The sequence below is a fragment of the Melanostigma gelatinosum genome (genome assembly GCF_949748355.1).
Source record: "Melanostigma gelatinosum genome assembly, chromosome: 4".
In the NCBI taxonomy this organism is placed as follows: Eukaryota; Metazoa; Chordata; class Actinopteri; order Perciformes; family Zoarcidae; genus Melanostigma; species Melanostigma gelatinosum.
This window is the reverse complement of record NC_136637.1, coordinates 19,029,326-19,050,685: the sequence shown is the minus strand read 5'-3', so window position 1 is coordinate 19,050,685 and position 21,360 is coordinate 19,029,326. Positions and strand designations below refer to the sequence as shown.

Genomic DNA, 21,360 nt, shown 5'->3' with positions numbered 1-21,360 from the left:
TCAGTCATCTTAATTCAGTTAAATCCTGCCCAACAGGCAAGCAATAGACAACGTAGATGCATGTTCGCGTGCGATCATACAGACATATACATCCAGCACACATACATGTTTAGCCGGCAGTAATAGAAAGTGAAGCAGGGTGACTGGGGGGTGTCAGTTTGAGGGGGAAAAAGGAGAATATAGAAATAGAAATATGGTGCACACTAGTAACTGGTGCCGATGTAAAGCTGTGTGTGTTTTGGTAATTGTAAGATACACACAAAAATGCTGCCATGTATGTACATTCACACACACACACACACACACACACACACACACACACACACCGCTGTGAGCCTCATTACCAGCAGATTACTCAGCACCTGATCCTGCTAAGCTTGTTAAACAACACTGTTCTGCAGCAAACACACACACACACACACACACACACACACACACAGAGTGAGGTGCTAAGAATAACTATTGTAGTACAAAACAAAACAATAGGGGAACAGTGTTACCAATAAAAAATGGCTGACGTTCACATGTTGTCACTGTCCAGTGGACAATGTACGCTACATTTGATCATTTTCAAAGCAGCCTTCATCAGTATTTAGCCACTCGGGGAAGAAACATTTTAAAACCGGCTGACAGATACACTGCCGGGTTTAGACTGCACAGCAGCAGCCCATTAACACAACTTGTTGTTGGTCCTGTCAGGTGGAACATAAAAGTTAGTCTCGTGTTACTGAACAATGGCAGAGACAGAGCTGCTTAAAATTGAATCGAAAGACAAGCAGCCCTGACATAATATCACCTTATTAAGTTGTTTTGGCAGACGGTTGCCTACTTTTAAAGAAGACACAAAGCAACATTGTCAAACCATTGGAGTCTGTTTGTGTCTAACTTATGAATATAAGTCCAATATTCACTCTCCTTTTAGCTCTGGTTTGGTCTCCACCAACTCCCGAGAAAAGGAATCTGACCGTTAAGCTGCTACATGCTCCGTTTTCTTGACCAGCTGGTTTCTAACTGTGTCTTCGGTTTGGTGCTGAGCAGATAGTGTACAATAGGTTTATCAGAGCTTGTTTAGTGAAAACACTGAGACTGAAGAGACTTTAAATGTGCCGTAAAACCCAAACTATGAGCTTTAAGAGGCTAAAAAGGAAGCCAATATATCCTCAGCCCTTCATTATTACTAATCAAACCCTATAAAAGCCTTTTGGATCATCTGACAAAGCTTTAATAAGGTTTTTTGTCGATGAAAGGTTTTGGAGATAAATGTCTGTGTGCACAAGTGTACGTGCAGAGGCCCATGCACCACTTTACTGCCAGCAGTGTGAGAAATGATGTGGGAAGTGTGTATACAGTAACAGTGCTTCAGGCTTCCCTCTGCTGAGGCGCTACACACATCTTAGTTCCCACAGTAACACATTAACACTCAACTCTACCATGGTGGAGCCAGTAAACAGAATACGTGTGTGTGTGTGTGTGTGTGTGTGTGTGTGTGTGTGTGTGTGTGTGTGTGTGTGTGTGTGTGTGTGCTCCCAAGCTTCAATCTTTATGGGGAACAATCTGATTGTGAGACATTTTCTGTAAATTAGGACCGCTTTGCAAAGTGAAGACATGCAAAACAATGTTTGGAAATTGAGGACATTTTGGAACCTACAGGGACATTAGTGAAAAAAGAGGACGTTTTGCAAAATGTTGAAATAGTGGGGACATTTTGACAACTTCTCTGGTCCTCACCTCTTCAAAATGCCGGTTTGGGGGTAAATAATTGTTCAGGTTAGTACAACAGTGTATTAAGTGGAAGGTCCTGACAATCACAAACATGTTTTCATACACACATTTAAGAACAAATGTGTGTGTATGAATATTTGCCGATAAGTTGTGCACTCGACTTCACTTCATTTTATATTTCACTTTATCCTATATTCCACTTTATTGTATATTTTACTTCAGCTTATATTTTCTGTAAATTTTCGGTGAATTTCTGTAAAAGTGTTTGTACTTTGCATTGCCGATTGTTGTTGATTGTTGTTATATGTTGCGCACCTCCCGTCATGTCAAATTCCTTGTATGTTCAACATACAATGCCAATAAACGGTTTCTGATTCTGATGATAGTTGCATGTACACAAACATTAAGACGCTCACTGATCACTTTCCTTGAGGCTAATTCTTACATGAAACTGTAACTGTAAAGTTTTCAAAGTGATGAATAACGATTCAGGATGACAACTTCCTCAAACTTTGTGTCTGTGCCGAAACACAAGGTTCTCACAGGAAGAGAAGAAACACACTGCAGGTCCTCTGGCTAGAGTTTTATTTTCTCCCCAGAAGGAAGAAAGTATAAATCTCCTTGAGTGTGAATTAAAAATCAATAGCGCTGAGAGTTGCAGGTATATGTTGGTGGATGGGCGTCTGTGGAATCAAAGTTGATTCACTTTCACAGTTTGCCAAACGAATGAATCAAATATGATGCTCCAGTTTGAGAGGAAGGGGGGAACGATTCTCTCATCAGGTTCTGTCAGCCGAACGAAAAGTTGTGGGGAGACAAATTATTCACACACACACGCACTCACATACTTTACATTTAATCAAGTTGCTCCATGAGGCAACCCATGGTCTTGGCACAAGCTACGTCCTTGGCTGTGTGGAAAAATGAACATCTACATGTATTAAAATTGGACAGAAATTCTCCGTGCAGTCATTTGCTTTTTAAATACGCCACTATATATACCGATTTCCACAACTTTATTCATGACCCACCGTGACTTTGCTTCTTATTATTTTCTCTCCTTTTAACGACCCCAACGGCGACAGAAATACAGAAAGCCAAACATGCAGCCTGAGGTGATAATTCTGAACAAATACGAATGAAATATTTTCAAATGTTTGCACAAAATAAAGCTGACAAACTTCTTGGAAATCAGCTACACTGCCTCCATCCTACAAGTCATACAGCCACTCGCAGACACACGGACAAACACAAGCCCCCTGCCAGTCACATGCTGACAGGCTCATAAAGCTGGTGGTGCGGTGTGAACCGTACTGACGTGGTTGCTGGTTTCACACTGACACAGTGACGGACAGATTTACCGTAACCTCACAACGGCTTCTCTTCATTGCAACACTTGTTTTAACCCCCCACCGTGGTGTACATCTGTGACTGACTGACTGACTGACATATGGGGAAGAAGTATTCAGGTCCTTCACTTAAAGCCCCTATGTGACACATATACATACTGTATATATATATATATATATATATATATATATATATATATATACTGTATATACATATATTCATTGGAGACCTCATGCTTTAGTAGGTGAGACGAAGAAGTCCAAATAATGAGACTGAAAAAAGTTGAGACCAGCTCCACTTTGATTTGATGTGCGATAGTTTTTAGCTTCATGTGACTGGCTTCCTTTTCAAATGTAGAAATGTTGCTGTCACTCTGAGTGTGAACACAGCATTACACCTCATTGTATTGTACCCAAACCTATGGCCCTGTTTCAGCATCAAATACATCACATTAAGAGAGAGGCAATGTATAGGACCTTTAAGTTAAATACAGTATAAATAGATTGAACAGCTAAACGTGGCCTAAAGAGAGGTCTCATTGTGAGCAAATATTGTTTCATCCCTTTTTTTATTGTTAGAGACAATATCAAAGCGTGGTTGAAGCATAAAACTGGAAACTGGTTCTCCTCACTGCTTTGACAACTTTTTGAGGTGATCTAATTATAAATGGTTGTTTGAACAAACCAAAATGGACCCTTGGTGCAATGTCACAACTGGAAACAATGATAACTCCGTTTGCAGCGTTTTCAATTCAAGCTTCGGGATACAAACATACAGACATTCACTAAATTCTCGCACTACAAACTAAACTAATGAAGGAAAGATTTTGACATTTGGACCTATTTTTTTCCTGAGAGTTAAATGAGAAGATTGATACCATACTCATATCTGTAAGAATCACAATTTGTGTTTTTCAGGGGTGATGCATGGGACTTTTCCTTTAAAATGTAAACAACCTCCCAAAATGGCAACAATTGCACGTGAATAGGCTTCTTCAGGCTGATGAGGGCGGTGTGTTTATAGGATAAAGAACTCGTATTTTTGATCCATTACACTCTGACCTACATTTTTCCTTTGCTTTTCCTTTTCACCTTATTGCTGTCTCTCTCTTATAGCCTCTCGCTCTCTGACAGGCCTATCTGGCACTACAACTCAGATTGGTGTGAAATCGACCGCCTAACAGCCGGGAAATTGGCTCTGTTATTTTTGGAGCAGAGTAATGTTGGACTGTCGGACCATCATCCTCTCTCTAATGAGCAGGTGATGGAGGCGTCTCAAACATCGCACACATATGGCAGATGTACAGATGAGAGCGGAGACGGAAAACAGCTCTCAAACGGTGAATGAGGGAACTTAGAAAAGAAAGAGTGAGATGGTGCGATAAGACGCTTATATGAATATCTCCATCAGATTAGCCGAATATTAACAACCTCTTCTGACAAATGAGCGTGTACAGAGCTCGACTCGGTCTGTGCACAGTGTGCGTTTGTGCTGAGATGATGGAGGTCAGGGAGGGTGGTGGTGGCTGAGGAGAGATGTGTCAGGAACAATACCATCTTTAGCCAAAGCCCAACACGGTCTACATCAGAGAAGCTAGAGAGCAGTGGTTCCCAAGCTTGATTTTAAGTCTGATGTTTTGTTGACCTCCCTATGCAGACTTTCGTACTCTTAAGTACCGTATATTATGATGGTGATACTTTTGTCCTTTTACTTGAGTGAGGTTTTGAATGCAGGACTTTTACTTGCGTTGCTAGTAAGAGTTCAGAGTACTTCTTCCACCACTGGTGCTGTGCAGTCAGTCAGCCGATCGTAGCTGGTCATGATTTGGTCGTTGTGGCACTGAAAATATATACAGATCATCACATCAACTTCTAATCCTATGTGTTTATTTTTCTCTCTGTTGATATTCTATATTACCAAATCATGATTTATGTTTTGTTCGACTGAGGTGAGCTTCACAGTCTTTCCTTACAGTCCTTGACTCCTTATAAAGGACGGCACCATAACGCACAAGAACACAGCTCTGGACTCAGCATGCGCAGTACGTGTTGATGTTGAGAGAAGAAGAAGACTCCTTCTACACTACTACCATCACCAGTATTAAAGGTTGATCCTTTCTGATTCAGAACGTTTATTCTAATTATTCTATTTATTCTAGATACATGCATGCATGCACGGATTCTGAGGACGCTCTGCAGGGACACTCTTCCGTTTGTACGAGGATACATTTATTCATTTCACAGGAATATGCCGTTTCAATCATCTCTGAGCCTTAACATACATGAAACAAATCCCTCATCTCCTCCTGACTGGCTGCGGGAATGCAGTGTCACTGGTTTCCCTGGTTTAACTGCAGCTTACTCATGCCCACTGGAAGGCATCAAACACAGTATTCATGACGGTTCATAAATTCACACAACACTAAATTGAAACACATAAACACACACACACACAGCCCAAATCCCAGGCAGAGCCCACAGATCCTTTGGAAGGTATTGAGTGAATCTACTTCTCTCTCCCATCTGGAGGTGCATTAGCTTACGCAGCAGTAGCTAAACACTGCCCCCTACCGCCTGACAATCAGCATTCACTCAATGCAAAGGGAGTGATAAAGTCAGCCTATATGTGATGTATCAGAATCAGTCATGTATGCGTTCTCATACAGGGAATTTGACTCTGGTTTACACATTGCTCTCAACGTACATACATGGAATTTAATATTTAATCCATTGTCCATATGCACTTCATTCTTCTCACTACCTTCTATACAGAGCACAGTTAATCATTCTGCAATGGCTCATGGACAAGTTTCACTGTTATAACTCTTCAACTCTTCGGTGTTTGCAGCAGTCGGCACAGAGCACTGGTGTGATTTGGCATCATTGCGATATCTGTTACAATGTTACACAGTCACTGTTAAAAAGGAAAGAAATCATTCAAAGAAATTAAATCATTCAAATCTGTCACCGTCTCTTCATTAAAGACAGAAGGCACGAAGACAAACTGCATCAACTTAAAATAAATCTGTGTGTAACTGTTAATAATTTAGTCTCGTAACACGTCATTGTATGTTTTATCCGTGTTGGCTTGAACAAGCGATTTCTCTTTTGTCCTTACTTTTCACGAACCCCATCACAACACTGTTCATTACATTCAACCCATTATGTTTGGTATCCTCCAGTACCAGACAGTCTGGTCTGAGTGCAGCTGATGTCCAGGACTCATGTTTGTTCGGTCTCGTGGCGTTCCAGCGCGGGGGGTAGCGTGGTCCCGCAGGGGCCGTGGAAGTGGAACCTGAAACACAAAGAGAAAAGAAATGTTGTGTATGCTGTCGACGTGACACAAATTAGTGAAGATTAACGATGCACGCGTACCGAGTGTGCGGCAGTAAAATGACACATACTTGAAGCGCATGGTGGCCGGTGTGTTTTCCATGTTGAATTCGGCCACTGGGACACCTCTGGCTGCCACCTGAGGAGCAAACATGGCTGCTGGATACACGATGGATGAAGTGCCAACCTGTGGAGTGAGATTTGAATTGAAAATGTAAATAAATGAGTAAATAATTTGACGCCTTACTTTAATGCATATCCTGTGGCATTTGCACACTCCAGTCGATGTTTTGCACATGCCATCCTCTTCGTGTTGAACATTGAACAGCTCGTTATCTTTAAACAAATATATTTTACATATTTGTTATTTAAATTTTCCTTTTTATATGTGTGGTTCTGAGGATGCAGTACTTGATTATTTTTTCTTCTTCTCTTGCTACGTTTAATGTGACTGTTTTGCATCAAAAAACCAGGGCTAATAACTTTATTCTGACTTTGAATAGCACAAACTTTTAAAAAGGACCAATGAGTGATGGTAAAAGAACAGAAAGCTTCAAAAGAGAATATGAAGTAATCGAAGTATTTTTGCACTTCATGATTTGGGTTGGGAAACTGCACATACAAAACAAACACACACACACACACACAGATACACGCACCACCAGACAGAGGTCACAGCTGTCCAACACTTTCTCTGCGCGTGTGAGGATGTCTGAGTCCAGAGTCTCTCCAAACCAAACCACAGCTGGTCTCAGGAGACCGTGACAGCCTTCGTGATCACACCTGAAACACACACAGACAGACACACACACACACACACACACACACACACACACACACACACACACACACACACACACACACACACACACACACACACACACACACACACACACACACACACACACACACACACACACACACACACACACACACACACACACTTTGTCAAAACGAATAACCTCAATTGAAAAGAGCAGTGCACTAAAAGAGAACACGAGTGTGTGACTTACCTGGGCAGCTGCTGAGCTGGGATCTGGGCATCATTTGTGTCTGGGTCCGGAGCTCTGAGGAGGCAGTTTGGATAAAGACGTTAGATGACTCTACAATGCACAATCACACCCCCAATCAGATGAGTGACGGCGTGACATTTAAGTTTGGTCACAGATTTTCCTTGTCAACGCGTCATCAGGTGTCATTTAGCTGCTGACATCTGACAGACTGAAACAGGCTTTTTCTCCTCTGGCATTTTGTGCTCAAATGAATATGATCAATATCTCATTCTTTACTGTTTTATAATACTTATTTTTGATCTTGTTTTCTTACTGTCTCTTGTTTGCACTATCCTCTATGCTGCTGTAATCCTGTAGATTTCCCCACTGCGGGACTAATAAAGGATTATCTTATCTCTTCAAACACATTTGCATTGTGACTCTACCAGGGCTTGTACGTTGTGTTGTTAGTGTGTGTGTGTGTGTGTGTGTGTGCCTAAAACTTGCCCCACCCTTGTCGTTTCTTGTCCTCATTTCTGTACAGTTCATTTTTGCATTAGTTTAGGCAGCATGTTTTCCTGCCAGTGTTCTTTAGCTTTGACATTTTTGTTAAATCTGTTTAAATGAACCCCTTAATGATCCAAATTCCTTTCTTTTAGTTTATTCCTTGCATGTGCTTCCCATATTTGTTATGGTCTCGGAGCCGCGCCATGACACCACATTGTCGAGGTAGAACAGTCCAATTCACCCAGCGACGCCAGATGACGCTCTTACCCTTTGCCCTCCAGAGCGGCACAGATGGGGCTCTTGTAATTGGCCGCTTCATGACCACAGCTCATACAGCGGGTTTTAAACAGGCTTCCTGGATTAACAATACAAGAGTTAATACTGTATGTTAGTGCTGAAACAAATAGTCAATGGATTAGTCGGAAGACTATTCAAACAACTGATTCATTGTTTTGTGTAATATATCAAATAGAAATATACCAAATATGTACAAGTCCCAGTTTCTCCAGTCTGGAGATGTACATTTATAATAATCATAAAAACCTAATTTATAAACATTTCCTACTTATATGACATTTTATGGACTAACCAATTAATTAACTGTTGAAAAATAATCAGCGGATCAATCGGTAATGAAAATAATCAAGTGTGCAGATGGAAGGACAAATAATTATTCTCTCAATTAGGGCCTATAAAATGTATAAATATGGTGATAAGTGCCCATCAGCTTGCTGTGAAATTTGTGATACCATCAAATTTCCTGTTTCGTCTGACCAACAAGGAAGCAAATCTTCAAAATTTAGAAGCTAGAGAAAACAAATGTTTTGGCATTTTTGCTTGAAAACTTACTTTGTGTTCTTTGTCGAGTACTCGAATAGTTACGAGTAGCTTACTAGATCCATGCTGGCATTTAGTGTATTCTACTTGCCGTGGAGTTCCAGGAGGTTTTTGGATCCGGCGCGGCGGTGGAGCTCGTCGATGTTTTGAGTGATGACTGTAACCGTACGTCCCTGTTTGCTCAGTCGCTCCTCACACTCCGCGATGGCCAAGTGGGCCGGGTTGGGATTTTTTGTGAGCATGACCTCGCGGCGGTAATGGTAAAACTCCCAAACACGCGAGGGATTCCTGGAGAAGGCCTCTGGGGTGGCAAGTTTCTAAAAGATCAAAACGTGAAAAAAAAGGCCATTAATACTGACAAAAGTCAGTGAAATTATGAGCATTAAGCTCCTTTTTGTTGTTGTAAATTGAGACTATAAACTCCAACACTGTCAATAGAACAGCACCAGTGCTGTCGTATTGAAAGTCATTATACTGCCAGGTGTTTATACCACAATCAAATGAACGTAGTTGAACTACATAGCAGAAACACCTCTCATTGTAATACAAATACAGTTCAGTAATATAACAATATGCTTGCATACCTGTGCTTGCCATTTTCTCCAGTAGCCTCCTGCTCCTCTGAAGGTGGGGACTCCACTCTCTGCACTCACCCCTGCTCCGGTGATGATGGCTATGTTCTTGGCCTCGGAGAAAATCTCCCTGAGTGCTGCCAGGTCTGCAGATAAACATGTCCACACACCCACACACACACACACAAAACGAGATAAAAATGAAGGCTCATGAATTTGTGGATGACTAATATAATAATTGCTCATCAGGATAAGGAAATAACAGAAGCAGGGACTACCTGAACTGGGTCTGGCCATGTCTTTCAGGTGGGCATGCAGAAGAGATTTGCCCCTACAGAACTGGCGCACAATCATTGGCTTTATGCTACGAGGGAAGAAAAATATGACATTCTTCACAACGTAAACAACTGTGTTTAAGACCTGGGGATAGCTTGCAGTGTGGTGGTCTATGCTCCCAGGAGGGTCAGTGCAGCGCTATAGAGCTAAATGATCACCTGAGTTAACATAAACAAGCACAGAGCTAGCCTGTGTTTCGGTTCATTTTGCGACCGTGTTAACTGGCGACTTCATGGTAGTTGTTCACTAGGACATAAGCAAGGGAATTAGTGTGATTCATTTAGTGGTGCAGTCATATTACGATAGTTTTCCTGAACAATAACAATCGGCTTCCATTAATCGTAGTTAGCTTTAACTGAGTCTGTCGTTAGCAGCCTGTCAGCAGGTTAAAGTGAAGTTAGCTAGCACATTAACAAGTTAGCGCTGGTGTCCAAAGAAACAGCAACGACCTCACCAGCGTCACATTAGGTTGTGAAGAGCATTAACGTAGCGTGTCCATAGACGCATGTATGTAACGTTAGATCTGTGGCTCGCTGACGTTACCTGGAGCCTGGACCGTCAGCTGGAGGAAGCAGGAACTCAGTCGGTGTTTTCTGTCAAACACCAGCTCAGCTGCTGTGCTTAGTGGGTTGGTTTGGCTGTGATAAAGTGAGCGAGGTAAAGAACAAGTATTACAAAATGTAGATAAGACCAGCAGAGGGAGCATTTGTACTACAGTGGTGTTGTTTACTGTATGCGTATTCGTGTGGTACTGGCCCTTTAAGAGACGTCACCGTGGTTAGAAAATACAGCTTCTTGTTCTTTTGAACTATTTCTGGTTATAACAACGAGCTACGTAACCAACATTTTTATTTATTTGATGGGGTGCCTTATTTACTTATGTCCATACTCGTCTCTTTTACTTTTTTTTTAGTAACGAAGCAATACTAAAGTCTAGAAATACTCAGTTTCGAGTAAAATGTCTGCATTCCAAATGTTGCTTAAGTACAAAACAATAAAAGCACTGGCCCATTTCAGAATAATGTTTATGAGCGTATTGATTATCATTTTTGATGCATTAATAAGTACATTAATGTTGCAGCTGGTAAAGGTGTGGCTTATTTTTACAATTTATATTGCCAAGTAGTTCATCAATTTCACCATCGGACCATTTTAGTCTTATCTGAACTGATGGTGTTACATAAGTTATTCAGTGATCATATTTTGTATTGAATCCACAAAATAACAAAAGTAATCGAACACATGTAGTCGAGTAAAAGTACAATATTGCCCCCTGCAGCAGAAAATGGAAAGTAAAATAAAGAAATTGTCTACTTAGTAAATGTATATTACAATTTGCTAATGTTCATAGCTGCCAATAATGAAACAGTCCAAATTTACTTTCCTGTCCCTCTGTTGTGCTTTCTTACTGAAATAATAGTGCACCATTGAACCCACTGACAAACATTTTATTTTCCTTCCTCCACTAGAGTTCAGCATTGGCTTAATCGGGTTTGAAGCACAACGTTAACATCACAATATATTGTGATGTTTTTACTATAATAACCCTGTTTTTGCCTGAGATTAACATATTGATTACTTGATGTGGTGGCAATATATCCCATTGCAGTGTTACAGCAGCCAGGTCACACATACAAATGAGGCAGATAAGAATAATATATATGATTCGGTTGACAAGAGACTTTGCTAACACGATATCCATTTCATTGTTGCAATACTCAAGTGCTATTTCAATTGGGTAAGGTGGTGCCAAAACCAAAAGATTGCATCCTTTTCTGCAATTTAGGGAATATTTAATCATGATCTTCGTGTTTATGACTAAAAGTGATTTAAATGCCTATTTTTTATGTGTAATGTAGTTCATGTGAACCTGAAGATAAATGCTACAATAAATGATTATTTACATTATCAATTTATGTGTGGATTATTGTTGTGTGATGAATCTGTCAAATGTTCTGTTGATTACATGTCAAATTGATAAATGCTATCACAAGTTCGATCCCCAACGTGTCATTTTCAAACTGCTTCTTTTGTTCAACAAATAGTCTGAAATCCAAATATATTAGTTGCAAATATATAAATCAGAGAAAAGAAACAAATCATAACATTTAAGAAACCTGATTGTTTTTTGCCTGATGAATGCAATTTTAATCAATTACCAGCCTTGCTGTTTATTCATTTTCTGTCAGTGGATTAAATTAAGCATTGACACAGGAGAGTTAAATCGAGGGATTGGTGTGAACTATTGCTTTTCATTGGCCACTGTGTTCTTAACGTGGAGTTAGAACTTGAGCTGGTGGAACTGATTGACATGCAAATAAAGGAACAGAAGCTCATTAATCCTACCATCTCGCTCTCTCTCTCTCTCTCTCTCTCTCTCTCTCTCTCTCTCTCTCTCTCTCTCTCACACACACTCTCTCCCCCCCCCCCCCCCCCCTCCCACCCTCCATCCCCATCACAATAGCCAGCCCCCCTCCCCCCCCGCCCTCCCACACCGTCTGCCCGGGCCGGTGCACGAGTGGCTGCTGCGGGGCCGAATCTCTCGCAGTCCCGCCGGTCTCCCCAGTGGACGCTACCAGGCCGGCCGAACATGGCGGCGGCCCCGGAGGAGGAGGTAGACCGCAGACCGATCCGGAGGGTCCGGTCCAAGAGTGACACGCCTTACATCAACGAGGCGAGGATCTCTCTGCACCTGGAGACAGGTATGGCAGCCGGCCGGTGTCACGGATTGCTCATACCGCTTCATGTCTGGGTGTGTGTTTGCAGCCTCCAACAGGGGAATCGGCGCTCGCTGCGGGAGAGATTGCCTTGTCGTTTTAGCGGTAGTTCCCACGCACCAGCATGACTTTGGGCTTTCATTGTGCAGCTCCGACGGTACCCATGGTGCTCAGCTGCACATGGGATGGTAACCATCCCATGTGCAGCGGGAATGCATTTCCATGAGCGGGAATGCATTTCCCACATTAGGCTGGCTTTTATTCCAAATATGTGAAACACGGTCTGCAAGGCACGGCTTGGGATGGGGAACTTAATTATGCCCACAGGGCGAATGATTGCTTTTTTTTGCTCCAACCAGACTCCGCCTCTGGCTGTTTATTTAAATTGTAGAATATTTAGCTTTTTGGAGAATGGGGCTGAGGAATGGATGCTCCGGCATGCGGAGTCCACGTCAGATGCGGTGGCATAATCCCAGTGTGTGTGTGTGTGTGTGTGTGTGTGTGTGTGTGTGTGTGTGTGTGTGTGTGTGTGTGTGTGTGTGTGTGTGTGTGTGTTGTGTGTGCACGAGAACAGGGGAGATAAGTTACTGTTTCCTTTGTTGCCATGGTCACGATGGTGCGCTGGCACGAAGCCTGGATTATCAACCTCATGGTGCGAATTGGCATCTTAATGTTCATTTGTGTGTCTTCTTTATTTTAGAATAAAATCGTTCTCCTGTGAAAATCCCTCCTCGTCCCTGAGGGAGGCTGCTTTAATACCACATCAGTGCGGAGCTGTCCACTCCCCCTCGGTGCTGAAATGCCACCGAGCAGAATATAGGCGATCAGAGTCCGGAAGGATTTGCACACAATTGGCATGCCTCTATTGGTGATCATCCACATTACAGGGCTTTCTTTCTTTTTTTCTTTTTTTAAAAATTGTGTTCGACCCTCCCCCAGAATTTTCCGATGTGACAAATCCCAGTCACATGGTGCACTGGCAGTCTAGGCTCGACTCAAGGCCACATTTTCAATTTCGGACAGATGACAACGGTAGAAAATTTCCCTGCCCGGCTGTTGTTCTGCTTTGTCTTTATTCCCCACCACTGTGTTCTTAAAAACACACAGCCTCCAATACCTGGGTCAGTAATTGCCATACATAAAGGCTCTATGCTGATTTAGCACTGCTATTCTAATGCAAAGGTTAGTGAGTAAAACAACATGTGGTGGATCTGGTTTTATTGCATACCATTGTTTTTCGCCTCAAGCAAAGGTGAGATATTTATGAAAATAAACAGCCTTACATAAATCTTGATGAGATCAGGAGCTATCCCCCTTTTTTTAGCCTGATCAGACCTTTATGACTCATGGTGCTCCGACCCACCTACTCATAATCTCTCTCAGCTGCCCTCTCTCTGGCCCTCAACAGTCTTCCTCTCCATTTTGTTCCCCATTTTGTTTCCCGTTAAACGCAGCACCTCCTCTTAGCGGGATTATCCGAGCTGAGCCGATATGAGCAACACTGTTATTTCTTGGAGCTTTGTGTCAGGCTTTCCATCAGGCATGGCTTGAATCTGAAGTTGGTGGAGGTGGAGGAGGGGGGAGGGGGAGGGGGGAGGGGCAGGGGGGTGCTACTGCTCGTGGCTATTAGCTGAAAACAGAGCGGGCAGACTGCAGCTGCATGAGACTGGTGTGGCTTCATCAGGAATCCAGCAGGCACTGCCAGCTGCAGCAGGATATTGGTCTTCACACCTTTTTCTTGAACCATGAAGCATTCCTGTTTCTCTTTCCTGCCCCCCCCCCCCCCCAAACAAAAATGCTTTGTTCTAATCTCATATATCTTTCAGCCATCTGCCCACCCACTCGCCTGCTTCCCATTTACTTCACGTTTGTGTGTTTAGCTGCTGTGATTTTGCATAAATCCAGGCCACTCTTTTCTTTGATGTGATGTGTGCCACAATTCATATGTGACAAATATCCAATCATGCCATCTTCAGTGTGCATGCATGGTATGCATGCTTGCCCAGTGTACACGAGTGTGTGAGTGTGTGTGTGTGAGTGTGTGAGTGTGTGTGTGTGTGTGTGTGTGTGTGTGTTTGTGTGTGGGAGGCTGAATGGATATGAGTATTGGATTTAGTAGAATCATCACTCTGCTCTTGTTGTGCTCTTGGCCTCCATTGACCTGATTTGTCAGTATTAGAAACAGTTCGGGGAGAATACATACGAAACATAAAACATGAATGTACTCACAGATCTTGAAGTCTGCTGAATCTAATGTGCAGAGCAACTTGAACATGTAGCCTTCACAATTACCCTTAAGTGGCTTTGTAGTAGACACAGTTTACGTATCCCACATACATTCTTTATCTACTTGTTCTGTCACTTCATTGGAGCATTATTTTGAACATTTTACTGAGTCAAATATGTATAATTAGCTCTAAAACAATTATAAAAGGAGGAGGTCTTGGTGAATGAATGGCTCAAAATAGAATGTGACTTAGATGTGCCAGATTGCTTTTCATTTCCCAACATGTTTCTCTTTCTTCACCAGCTACTCTCGTCTCTAACTTTTTTCCGTCCAGTGTTTGTAGCTGGGCAGGTAGTACGGAAGTTGTATGCTGAAAACAGCTGCTAGAAACAAAGCTGAGGTCTGCTGTAAAACCAAAACAAAAAGCTAAAAGAGGCTAAAAAGCTCTGTAGAGCTCAGAGTTGAGTGAAAATAGTCTGTGGGTTTGACACTACAAGGGACCCCTTTCATATTCTGCAGTTATTTGACTCAATGTTAGTGTAAAGATACAGATTAATGTAGTAGTGCAGTAAGGGTTTGAGCAATGATTGTCAAGTACAACATGCAGTTGTAAGAATGTACCTACCGGGTCGATCATAGTTGAGGAAGTTAATAAGAGTAATCTTAAGTTGAAAACCTTTACAAATTTTCTTTTTTTAAAGTTTACAGATTTTATGCCAATTAATGAGACCAGATCCATTTCAAAGCCTGGCATTCCTGTTGCTTGAGCCCGTCCGAAGCCCAGGCAGCACCGCTCTGCTCCAGCAATGTAAATCCAGGTCAGCCCGCTTAGAGCTTAGTCCTTCTCACAAAGACCAAGACGCAGGCATTACCACGCTCTCATTCAAACACATAAAGCTCTAATAAAGACCCGAATGAGCGAGAAGGAGAGGTCTTAAATGAGAGGAGGTGGAGGAGCAGGAATTGTCTGAGGCTGGCACGGTGAAAAAGAAACTGTTGGCTGTCGTCCACAGAATGTGGTGGGAAAGGTGCTCCCACTATCTGAGTGATACTCTTTTGTCTCTCTCTCATGCACATACGTCAACACTGCTATCTCCATACATTAGCCGGGCCATGAGCAGCAGAATGGTGGGACTACCTGTGCCACACAGAATACAAAGGAGGACGAGTGAGAGCTTTAAATGCAGAGGAGTACTTCCTGCCTCGCTGCCGCCAACCAAACGTACAAAAAAAACCCTCACTCTTCCTCCACTGGGACGCAGGTTCATCCATTCAGCTCAGACAAGCTAATCATTGTGCTGCGAGAGAAAACCTGAAGGCGTCTGACCCAGAAATAGTGGGAAGGTCTCTTGGCTGGTTTGGTGTCATAGTACAGAATAAGAAAGTGCAATGAGGGCATATTTTAGGTCATGGGGAGATTCACAGTGTCTGTAACTTGTTTGGTTTATCTTCTAGCCCTTTTCCTAGGAAGTATTGTTTCTTATTTATGATTTGGTTGTACCCACTTTCCCTCTCCTTCTTCTCGTAACTTGTTTGCATTTCGTGTAATATATACCACTATATATGGTAATGGTGCACTGGATTTCCAGCCGTTGTGAAGAAAATCAGGGCACTTTACCGATTTGTGCAAACAGGAAAGGATACAAAGTATCTGCTTACGGACTGACAGTCAAATCAATCACGTTTCCTTGTAAACAAAGTTTCTGTTCACATTCAGTGTTACTTGTGTACCCATTAAATGCACTACATCTGCCCTTGAGATGTAACAAATGGGTTGAATACATTTCTTAAATTATTTAAGCTGATTTGACTCTTTTAAAATCTGCCTTGTTTACATACAAGGTTACAAGGTTTTTAATTGTCATTGCACGACAGGATTGCACAACGGAATTTAGATTGTAGTCCCACTTTGCTACATAGGAAAGAAAACAAACAATAACGACAAAAGATATATATATAATATATAATATATGGAGGGTGGAGGATGAATTAAAGAGTCTCACAGCCAGAGGAAAGAAGCTGTTTTGAAGTCTGGTGGTTCAGCAGCTGATACTTCTGTATCTCTTTCCAGACGGCGGCAGGGTAAACAGGTTGTGGCGGGTTTCCCCTTTTAAATGTCCCCTCAGCTCTCCGCAGGCCCCTCTTCTCCCCAATATCACTGATGCTCAGGTGATAGGTGTCAATGATGTTCTGGGTGGTTTTTATCCCCCGCTGTAGAGCCCTCCTGTCCTGTACCGTACACGTCCCATGCCAGTTTGTATTGTTTGCAGTCAGGATGCTTTCTATTGCACCTCCGTAAAGATAGTTAACATCCATGTTAACTGGTCTTCTTCTTCCCTTCCCTTGTTGGCACATTGCTGTGTTTCCTGACATCTTGTTGATGTTGAAACAAAATGGGGGTCCACACAGTCAAGGTTTTCCCAGAGGTGTCTTATCACCTTTTGTTATTTGTTTAAATGTTTTTTGCAGCGTCTCTTGTTCCTCTGTGCATTGCATTGTGGGAAATATCTTAATGATTAGCACACTCATAATTTAAGCTCTTTGATATGCGTTGACCTTTGTGAGTATATTAAATATTGGAACCACTTTATAAGGCATCCTTACAAAAGGGTTAACTTGTTGTAATCAATGGTTGTTTTCGTGATTAATAAATCGATACTGATGCTTTAGAGATTAGCAATAAACTAGTATGGTAATGTAAGAACAGCTGCTGTTACTTTTGCCTTAATTGTGTCACTTCCCATAAAGTTCTTCCTCAGTAGTATTTCGAATAGAACTGGGTCACAGTTTCAGTGATCTTTGTTTGCCTGAACGTATTTTGACAGGCTTTAGACAGCGTGTCTGGTCTTGTTGCATTCATCACCCACATGTCAGTGAGGGCAGCAGTGAGAAGTGATACCAACAGAGGACATATTTCCAGTTGATTACATTATAAGTCTCACTTATGTATATGCATCGCTCCCTGGATGAGTGTACGAAGATCGTGTTTTTGTGATGAAATTTTATTGTTTTAAATATATTTTAAAAAGTTAAAGTGATGGCACAGCATCAATACTGTCATGTCAATGACGTAACCATGGAAAGGACTTTCTTAGTGTGGGTTTCCTCTCCTTCATCTTTGTCAGTTACAAAAGTAATTGTGCATGGTGCATGCCGTCATCTCTAGTTCTTAATCCCTTAATGGTTGCCTACTGTGTTGTACTCCTCTTTGTTTTGCAGCCAGTGTGTGAGCCTCTCTTTGATATTTGTCCCCCCTGTGGTCGTTTTAAGTCTGCCCCCCTTTGTGGTTCATCCCTGGGCACTTCAGCTGTGGGGTATAGCTGCAGGAGTTGTTCTCAGGCAGAGAAAGAAATACACACGAACCAAACCACAAAATGCAGGCAGAGACAGAAGACACATCAGCGGTGTTGCAGTGTTTAAGGTTCATTTATTTATTTCCTAAAGTAAGCTGTCTGTATTGGTGAAGGCCACCTATCAAAACAGTTGAGCTGCATACAGGAAACAGAGAGAGGGAGAAGAGAGGAGTGACTCATATCCCACTGATATGCCAAGTTTCACATTCACACATTTACAGGGAGGTACACACAAACATAAACACACACAATGCTCCCACAGGCTCTGCTGTTCTGTCACTTTGTATTAATTCAGTACATAGAGGGGGGGGGGGGGGTGCTGAGGCTTTTGAGCAATGGATGGTATCGAGAGAGAGAGAGAGGAGAGCAAGAAACTGTAGGAAGAAGAGAAAACATTGAACTTGTAGACGTCCTTCGTCCTTCTTCATCCCATCACACCTTATTTAACACTGTTCCTGTGTGTTTGCTGCTGCATTGATGTCAACACTGTTTTATACGAAACCAGACGCATAAGATCAGTTTGTATGAAAACCCTCAAACAGTTTTGGAGATTTTCACATTTTAAATTAGACGAATAATAATAATCCCAAATCAGAAACTTGCATCAAAGGGCTTTACAATTCGTACAATACATGACACCATCTGTCCTTTCACCCTAATTTGGATTTAAAAAAAAAGAAAATGTACAAAAGGAAGAGCTATAGAGGACGGATCCCTCTTTCCATGGCTCTCCTGCCTCAGGATGGGCAGTTGTTTGTACACATACAGTTCATCAATTACTCATGTGACTTTACAAGATAAATATATAAAGTGCAATAAATACAATATATACACACCTGTTTTCTATTTACTTTTTTTTTTACAAATTACAATGCCATCTGAACAAATCATTGGATGACAAAAGTTTGAATCCCCTTTTTTTTGGTATAAAATAGTAAAATAGTAAAGTGACAACTTTACTCTTTTCAAAATGACACTGAAGACACAAAACCCCAAATCCTGATGGTTGTAGTTCAACCACCATCTGCTGTGTGTGTGTGTGTGTGTGTGTGTGTGTGTGTGTGTGTGTGTGTGTGTGTGTGTGTGTGTGTGTGTGTGTGTGTGTGTGTGTGTGTGAGAGGAAAAGCTCTAAAAAGATCTTTGGATGAATGCGCTATTTAAATGCAGTAAATGCAGTATGAAGGACTGAATTTAAGTCCAAGGCACTATTTTGTAAAGTCAGTCTTAGAAATAAAGGACAAGTCCACTGATTTAATAAATAATGTTTTTTTATGTCTGACCGCTGACTATTTCATCAAGGATATCTCGCCGGGATTCATAAGAGATGGTGTTAATGTGTTGATGTTTAGAAGGTACAAGGTTTGTTTACATGTTTTTATTCAGGTAACACAACTAAAGCTGACAGAAAAAAGAAAAGAGTTTAGATCTGGTCATAAATAAAAAAGTGCTGGACTTGGTGCTGGTGGTGCTCGAGGAAAAAGTCAGAAGATCACCAAAGTCTTCAGGATTCCTCCTCAGTGCACCATGGGTATCTGTACTGAATGTAATGACTATCCCTCCAGTAGTTGAGTTCAACAGCGTAGACATTTCAGTCTGCACCAACGTGGTGGAGCCAACAAATATAACACAACCTGCATAATGAGTATCTTTACAGCTGATGCTCTAGCAAAAGCAGAAATGAATATATGTTCTTGGCAAAATGTGCTCACATCAAATATCGAAATACTTCCTGTGAGTTAAGTGTAGACCGATCAATGCTATTCTATGTCCCTTCTGTGTGTAATGTGAATCCTACCTGTCGTCCTATACCACCTTGGCTCCCAGGCCCATGAGACAACCCATAGGTGTCAGCCTGTGTGAGAGAGTGAGACTATGGATTTATTGATGAGCCCTACATCACCAGTGCTCTATTCTCACCCCCCCCCCCCCTCCTCATTAGAGAAACAAGAGTGAAAGGCTGGTATGACTCAGGCCAGTCTTCAGAATAAGACCCAGAGAATAGAGGACATTCCTCTGCATTGAGTACTTTTACTTTTAATCCCTTAAATGCATTTTGCTGATTATATTCACATACCTTTACTTTCGTAACATTTTCAATGCAGGACTTTTACAATGTGGTATTTTTTCTTTTCATTAATGTAAGGATCTGAATGCTTCCTCCAGCACTGCCTGTAAGTGAGAGGAAAACCCGGTGGCCTGATGGTTATTTAAAGGAGGAGGGCTCGTTCCAGACAGGAGGCTTGTTCACTCAACGCTTCTCCTTTCATCTTGTGATACAAAAGCTTGTACTTGGCTTGAATTTGATAGCCTTCATGACTCATCGTCTGCAGCGAGGAAAACGCAGCTTATGCTTTTGATCTTAGTGTTATAAAAGACATGAACATCAATCACACACATTGTACAATGAGTGAAATGATTAAAAAAAATGAAATTCCCTCAAACACACAAGATTCAGGCTTTGTATGCTTGTGCACCACAGCTCAACAAATTCATTTCAGCCTTATCACTTGTGAGTGAGCGCTACCTGCTGGTTGAGATTCGTAACAACAACCTGTGACCCTTTGTTGGCCTCCACAGAACACAACAGTCTCTCTCATAAGCATGTCGACTTCAAACGTTTCCTGTTTTTTAAAAGACTTTCAAAATTGAATATACTTTTATCCCTCAAGAATTTTGAAGCTATTATCCAAGCTTTTTTTAAACTTCTATTTTCATAGCATTTCAGATTTAGCAGAGAACAGGAGATGCCTGACGAAACATTTCATCGCATTGGAATCCCTTAGAGTGAAGACAATGATCGTTGCAAAAATGCATTAATCAGTTATTACTTAATTCATTCAGGATAACAACCCGATTTCATCAACTGCATGTTTCACTCTGGTCTTTCTCTATTTTCTACATTTAAAGTTTGAGATTGATTTTAAGATCCTTTTGATTTACTTTCAACACTCACATATGGGCTTGTGACCTCTTGAGCTTTTAATCCCAGATGGGTGAAATCTCAGTCAAATCTTAATGTTTTAAAATCTGTAACTTTTAAAAATCTTATTTGTGTCAATTTTTTGATAATATTATTTTGTATTTGTTTACTTACATGAAGCACTTTTTTGAGAAGTTCTATATTATAAGGAGTTGAGCTGGTTTATGTAATAAATAATAGTAGGAAGTTAAAATAACCAGAATTCAGAATGATGTACAATGTCCATAGCCTTTGTTTTGTGAGTAAAAAAAAGTAAAGAAGATGAAGATGAAGAAGATGAAGATATTTTGTTTGTACACACTGATTAACAAAAATCCAGAGTAGTGTTAGATTGTGGACTTTGTTGAAATAAAATTATCCACGTTTGCTAATATATATCTCCTTGCAAATAAAGTTGTGTGTCACACGTTTTAATAGTTTGAATTATCAACTAAT

The 21,360-nt window shown here is 41.4% G+C and overlaps 1 protein-coding gene across 1 annotated transcript; it reads right to left on the bottom strand.

The window, feature by feature from the left end:
- Positions 1 to 5,347: 5,347 nt before the first annotated feature.
- Positions 5,348 to 10,288, bottom strand: sirt5 (sirtuin 5). The gene is made up of 9 exons (XM_079266793.1): positions 10,192 to 10,288; positions 9,591 to 9,676; positions 9,325 to 9,458; positions 8,828 to 9,057; positions 8,171 to 8,254; positions 7,418 to 7,471; positions 7,064 to 7,187; positions 6,476 to 6,591; positions 5,348 to 6,366 (listed from the first exon to the last, which is right to left on the bottom strand). The coding sequence occupies exons 2-9, from the start codon at positions 9,664 to 9,666 to the stop codon at positions 6,294 to 6,296; spliced, it is 891 nt and encodes a 296-aa protein (XP_079122919.1). The 5' UTR covers positions 9,667 to 9,676; positions 10,192 to 10,288; the 3' UTR covers positions 5,348 to 6,293.
- Positions 10,289 to 21,360: the final 11,072 nt, after the last annotated feature.

Coding starts and splice junctions, on each gene's coding strand:
- sirt5 (XM_079266793.1), bottom strand. CDS start 9,666: ATGATTGTGCGCCAGTTCTGTAGGGGCAAATCTCTTCTGCATGCCCAC. Junction 8,255..8,827: donor CTCCTGGAACTCCACGGCAA/GTAGAATACACT, acceptor TAATCCAGGAAG/CCTGTTTAAAACCCGCTGTA. Junction 6,367..6,475: donor CCGGCCACCATGCGCTTCAA/GTATGTGTCATT, acceptor TTTGTGTTTCAG/GTTCCACTTCCACGGCCCCT.